At 32.8% G+C, this 5,955-nt stretch overlaps 1 protein-coding gene across 1 annotated transcript; it reads left to right on the forward strand.

Annotated features, from left to right (window-relative positions):
* The first annotated feature begins 2,129 nt into the window (after positions 1 to 2,129).
* LOC139839963 (ureide permease 1-like) lies at positions 2,130 to 5,411 on the forward strand. The gene is made up of 8 exons (XM_071830177.1): positions 2,130 to 2,250; positions 3,384 to 3,675; positions 3,764 to 3,902; positions 3,994 to 4,168; positions 4,249 to 4,280; positions 4,367 to 4,461; positions 4,576 to 4,950; positions 5,053 to 5,411. Exons 2-8 carry the CDS (start codon positions 3,439 to 3,441, stop codon positions 5,206 to 5,208), a joined length of 1,209 nt encoding a protein of 402 aa, XP_071686278.1. The 5' UTR covers positions 2,130 to 2,250; positions 3,384 to 3,438; the 3' UTR covers positions 5,209 to 5,411.
* The last annotated feature ends 544 nt before the right edge of the window (positions 5,412 to 5,955 follow it).

The raw sequence follows: 5,955 nt of genomic DNA on the forward strand, positions 1-5,955 counted from the left end.
TATCCCTTTTATCAAGTTAGCAGGTCCTGATATTGTATGTATAGTTCCTTCCGTTGGTTTTAGATCAATAAAATATTTCTCGGATTTAAGTATAGTGTGTGTAGTTCCACTGTCTGCTATACAGAGATCTCCACCACTTGATTGATGTTGTATTCCAGCAAAATTCATATTGAACTTCATATATAAGAAATAAATAGTGAGTACATTAATATTACACAATATTTTAAACGCAAATAGATAGTACTGAAACATTTAGCAAACATAATGACAAAGACAGACGATATTAAATCGTTTATTTTTCAAAAGACACACAACTTAAACATTCAAGAAATCTTCATATAAATCAGATGGTTTCTCAGTGACTGTTGGATCAATATTATCCACAAAATTTACTTCCTTTTCTTTACCTTTCAGCGAATCCTGATACATCTTAACAAGATGTTTAGATGTTCGGCAAGTATTAGCCCAGTGGCCCATTCTACCACATCTGTAGCAAGATTCTTCAGAATTTTTAGAAGAATTTTCTTCAACATCTTGTTTAATGGGCTTGTTTTGTGGTTGATATTTATATTTTCGTGGATTACTATTTCTTTGACCACCACGGCCACGACCACGACCACGTCCACGCCCATTACCATTACCATAAGGATGGTTTCTACCATAGTTATGGCTTTTGGCATGATGATGGTGATGGTTATTATAACCACGACCTTGCCCGCGTCCTTGTCCCTGTTTATAATTATTTGCAGTATTTGCTTCAGGGATTGCAAGTGTACCAGTAGGACGGGATTGCTGATTTTTCATTAATAGCTCATCATTTTGCTCTGCAACTAAGAGATATGAATTAAGTTCAGGATATGTTTTGAACTTTAGCATTCTCAAATTTCTTTGCACTGTGATGTTTGCAGCATTCATTGTGGAGAAAGTTTTCTCCATCATGTCTGCATCACTAATTTCATGTCCACAGAATTTAAGTTGTGAACATGTATTATACAGAGCTGAGCTGTATTCATTTACTTTCTTAAAGTCTTGGAACCTTAATGTTCTCCATTGTTCCATTGCAGCTGGAAGTAAAATTTCTCTTTGATTATTGAATCTGCTTTTGAGACCTTCCCATAAAACATGGGGATCTTCTACAGTCACATAATTATTTTGTAAGCATTCATCAATATGTTGATGAATAAAGCAACATGCCGTAGCTTGTTCTTTTTCAGAACAAGTGTTGTTTTCATTTATGGTTTCAAGAATGCCCATTGATTTAAGATGCATTTTTACTTTTATAACCCATGGCATGTAGTTGTTTCCAGTTGATTCTAAAGGAGTAAATTTAAGCTTTTCCAGATTCGACATTTTCTATTATCAAAAATTAAAACAAACATCATGATAAATTAGAGTCAATTTATATTCATAAGTATATAAACATTAAACATAAATTTAATATAACATAAATGATAAGTAGGTGACAGTGTCGACCATGTGTAAGCAATCATAAATAAATGTTATATAACAAAAATATAAATATTAGTAAACATAAATGAAAAATTTGGCGACAGTGTCGACCATATATTTTTTCAGGTGGTATAACCGACCTATATCATTCTGGTGGTATAACCGACCATATATCATTTTGGTGGTATAACCGACCATATATCATTTTGGTGGTATAACCGACCATATATCATTTTGGTGGCAGAGCCAACCATATTTAGTATTAAGATTATCGTGCTGATAACGTGTTATAATTCAGTAGGCTTATAACTACCTTTAGTGGTTTGATTCTTGATGTTATAATTCAGTAGGCTTATAACTACCTTTAGTGGTTTGATTCTTGATGTTATAATTCAGTAGGCTTATAACTACCTTTAGTGATTTGATTCTTGATTTAGAATACTAATAATGAAGTGTAAGAACAAAGATGATAATGGAGAGAAAGAAAGAAACACTTTGTAAGTGTGAGAAATGGTGCCAGTTTAATGCTTGCATTCATGAGTATTTATAGCCTAAAATCTCAATATAAAAATACATACTTTGTGTACCAAAATTGACTATATGTATACACCAAAATTGACTATCCATATCTATATTATTATTATTATTATAACATTTATCTTAGTTTTTATTTCTTTGTTTTTGTTGACTTTGATCATTTGTCACATCTACAACAAGAACTTATTAATTCTTGTTCATTTTTGCAAGGTCACATCACTTTTTATTCTTCATCTTCAAAGTATCTTCAAGCCATTTGTACAGGTTTATATTATCCATAATTTCATAGTTTATTCAAGAGACAATATTTATACAAAGTGACCACTATGTATAATATATGCATACATGATACCATAATTTTATGGCTTTCTGGGCTGGTTTGTGGAATTTATGACCACTATGTTTGTGGAATTTAATCTAATATTTGGTCCATGATTGGTTGATATTATTATGTCATTTTCTTTGTTTTGTTTTCCTTTGAGGAATTTGGTGATTGTTCGGTATCTGTAGATTTATTAACCTGTTTTATGGAATTATGCTTAAAGTTTTTGAGTTCCTCTGCTATGATTGGTTTGATTTTTATTTATTTATTAAATTAATTTTTTTGCCTAAATACAAAATCTTTAATCTTTATTTCATTCACGTGATAAATTTTACATTATTTATTATGGATTATTATGGTTATATGATATCTTTAGGTGATGACTTCAGTACTTTAACAGTGGTTTTTAAGATGATAAGTTTTTTACTTTTGAATCTCACTCATTTTATTCGAAGATTCTGTTGGATTTATTTGTTGAAAAGGTCAACTTTACCATAGAATATGCATTTTGCAGTTTAGATTCATTTAAGGTTCTTAAAGATGATAACTTTTTGAAAAATTTATTCCAATTTTGATGGGTGGATCTGAAGATAAGTTAGGGTAGTTATCACATCCAAACTTCACTCACAATAGTTGAAGTTTCTGTTGCATATTACCTGCTAATTTCTCTCTAATTCCAACATCTTAGATTCATTCAAGATTCTTAAAGATACTAACTTCATTTCTATTTTTATACCCTTTTTTGTGGGCAATTACTACTTACAAGCATAAGTTTTACCTACCATAATTTGAAGTAAATGCTGCCTACTTGCATTTGTCAACGTTAAAATAGTCAACTTTATCAACTTGAAGTTTCTGTCACCATTCCTAAATCCTAACCTGTTAAATCCATTCAAGATTCTTTAAGGTTCGAACTTTATGCTATTTACCTACCCAATTTTGATGGGAAATTAGTGTTCTCTTAAAAAAGGTTCTTATTATTTATTTATTTTATTTAATTATATAGTCTTGTATTTGACCAACTGATAAGCTCACCTTCACAAATCCTAACTTGTTTTTGCTAATTTGGTTTCAGGGTATTCTCTAATTTCAGTTGTTGATTACATTTACTGAAAGATTTGGTCTGAAAGATGTATGTAGTAGAAAGTAAAGGTGGAGCTATAGCATGTATGCTGCTTGCACTCTTTTTTCTAGGAACATGGCCCGCAATTTTAACGTTGTTAGAAAGACGTGGCAGGTTACCTCAACACACTTATCTTGATTACACAATCACTAATCTTCTGGCTGCTGTGATAATCGCTTTTACGTTTGGGGAATTAGGACATACTAATGATGGTAAACCCAACTTTTTAGTCCAGCTATCTCAGGTATATATCATCATGAACCAAAGCTAATAAAATAACTTAGTGAATCTTATATGTATTGTTTAGATGTACATTGTAATTTTTGTTTCAGAATAATTGGCCAAGTGTTTTGTTCGCTATGGCGGGCGGTGTAGTTTTAAGTCTTGGAAATTTGTCGACCCAATATGCTTGGGCGTTTGTCGGTTTATCAGTAACTGAGGTCATGACCTCAAGTATTACCGTCGTCATAGGTATATTATCATCTTATATATGTTAATATATATGATACAAGTGTGACAATTTCAACTGATTTACACATAAATGGGTTGATTTGGGTGATAGGTACAACTTTGAACTACTTTCTAGATGACAAGATTAACAGAGCCGAGGTACTTTTCCCTGGCGTTGCGTGTTTCTTGATTGCTGTTTGTCTTGGTTCATTGGTGCACACATCCAATGCCAAAGATAATAAAGTAAAACTTGATAAATTAGGAGATTCTAACGTGGGCGAAAAAGGGTATATTCGTCCTTCTTTCAATACATTTGTTTCCTTTTATTTTCTACTTCAAATAACATGGTTCATATATTACTTGACAGACCAACAAGTAATGGAACAAACTCGAATTCAAGTAAGAAAACTTGAACTTCTAACTCATCATGTTTAGTTTTGGTTTCTGACTTTTGATTATTTTGATCAACTTTTTTATAATCTCAGAAAAAGATTTGGAAAATGGATCTTTCAAATTGGAAAAAGCTAAAGCAGGGACTGCTAATTTTCTTATTGAGCTCGAAAGCCGAAGATCAATTAAGGTCACTCAATGCATGATTCACTTATCTTTAAGGTTTTGCTAACGTGGCACACGTTAAGCTGCATTTAATGAACTCAAAATTTCCTAAACATTCTGCATTCGATTTGCATTTCAGGTGTTTGGGAGAAGCACTTTGATTGGTTTAGTCATATGTTTATTTGCCGGAGTTTGTTTCTCTCTTTTCTCTCCGGCATTTAATCTTGCAACGAACGATCAATGGCATACATTGGACGATGGTGTTCCTCACTTAAGTGTCTACACAGCTTTTTTCTACTTTTCTTGTTCGTGTTTTGTAATTGCTGTAATTTTAAATATTATATTTCTTTACCGCCCTGCATTCAACTTACCACGATCATCAATCAAATCATACTTGAACGACTGGGATGGTCGAGGTTGGGCGTTTTTAGCCGGTTTTTTGTGCGGTTTTGGAAACGGGCTGCAATTTATGGGTGGCCAAGCTGCTGGTTATGCTGCTGCTGATGCAGTTCAGGTTAGTTCAAAGTCTTTTATGATTAAGAAGAGGTGTCAAAATGGGCGGGTCAAGTAGCAGGTTATAACTTAGACATATAACTTGTTTGTGAACTAATTTCAGGCTCTTCCACTTGTGAGTACTTTTTGGGGAGTGATATTTTTTGGGGAATATCGTAAATCGTCGAAGAGAACATATGTGTTACTTGTAGGCATGTTATCCATGTTTATTGTGGCTGTTGGAGTTCTAATGGCATCATCTGGACACCGAAAACATTGAAGATGTTATCTTTGCAAGCTGAATTGGCACTGAAATCAAAATTGTATAGAAAACAAACAAATCTGAAGTTACAAAGGCATAAAGTATATAACACTTGGTTTGATTTCATCATTGGAACATTACCATAGGAATAAGTTTAAGATTTGATGTTTGTATTCAGTACATTATTTGGTAGTTAATACTATCATGATTTTTTTTCCTTCTTCACATACTTCATATTCGAATATTATTCTCAATGAAAGTAAACAGATACTTGATTTGCTTGTTAGTGCTTTTTCTTTTAACCATGTTTCCGACTTTTGGCCGTTTTTTTGGGTAAGCGAGTAAACCCTCATATGAACGAGCACATTGGCTCCCCCATAAAAGGTAAAACCTCGGGTAATCAAGCCATCCGAGCACGAGACCTGAAACCCGGTGAATTGCGCATTATGCGCACCCTCTAGTCGCACTCCTTTTTTGAACAATTTGACATAGCCAGGAATTGAACCCGGGTGGTGCGCTTCATTGGGCAACTCGGTACCTTTGGCCGTTTATTTTATCTTCAATTTGTATTTATTTATTATTTTTATTTTCTGCTTGTTAGTACTGTGACATCCTGACATGTTTGTACTGTAATCCTAGGTATGTACAAAATTATGTAGTGCAGATTCTAACATATATATCTTACATTTATAATTATTTGTTTGTAATTATTCACCTTTGTAACTCTTAATATGCATTCACATTCTGCATTTGAATCTTGTAACT

The sequence above is a fragment of the Rutidosis leptorrhynchoides genome, chromosome 4 (assembly GCF_046630445.1).
Source record: "Rutidosis leptorrhynchoides isolate AG116_Rl617_1_P2 chromosome 4, CSIRO_AGI_Rlap_v1, whole genome shotgun sequence".
In the NCBI taxonomy this organism is placed as follows: domain Eukaryota; kingdom Viridiplantae; phylum Streptophyta; class Magnoliopsida; order Asterales; family Asteraceae; genus Rutidosis; species Rutidosis leptorrhynchoides.

What these genes read in the sequence shown, in the direction of transcription:
- LOC139839963 (XM_071830177.1), top strand. Translation starts at nt 3,439, where the DNA reads ATGTATGTAGTAGAAAGTAAAGGTGGAGCTATAGCATGTATGCTGCTT. An exon ending in AAGTATTACCGTCGTCATAG is followed by an intron (nt 3,903 to 3,993) that starts GTATATTATCAT and finishes TTTGGGTGATAG; the next exon opens with GTACAACTTTGAACTACTTT. An exon ending in CTGCTGCTGATGCAGTTCAG is followed by an intron (nt 4,951 to 5,052) that starts GTTAGTTCAAAG and finishes AACTAATTTCAG; the next exon opens with GCTCTTCCACTTGTGAGTAC.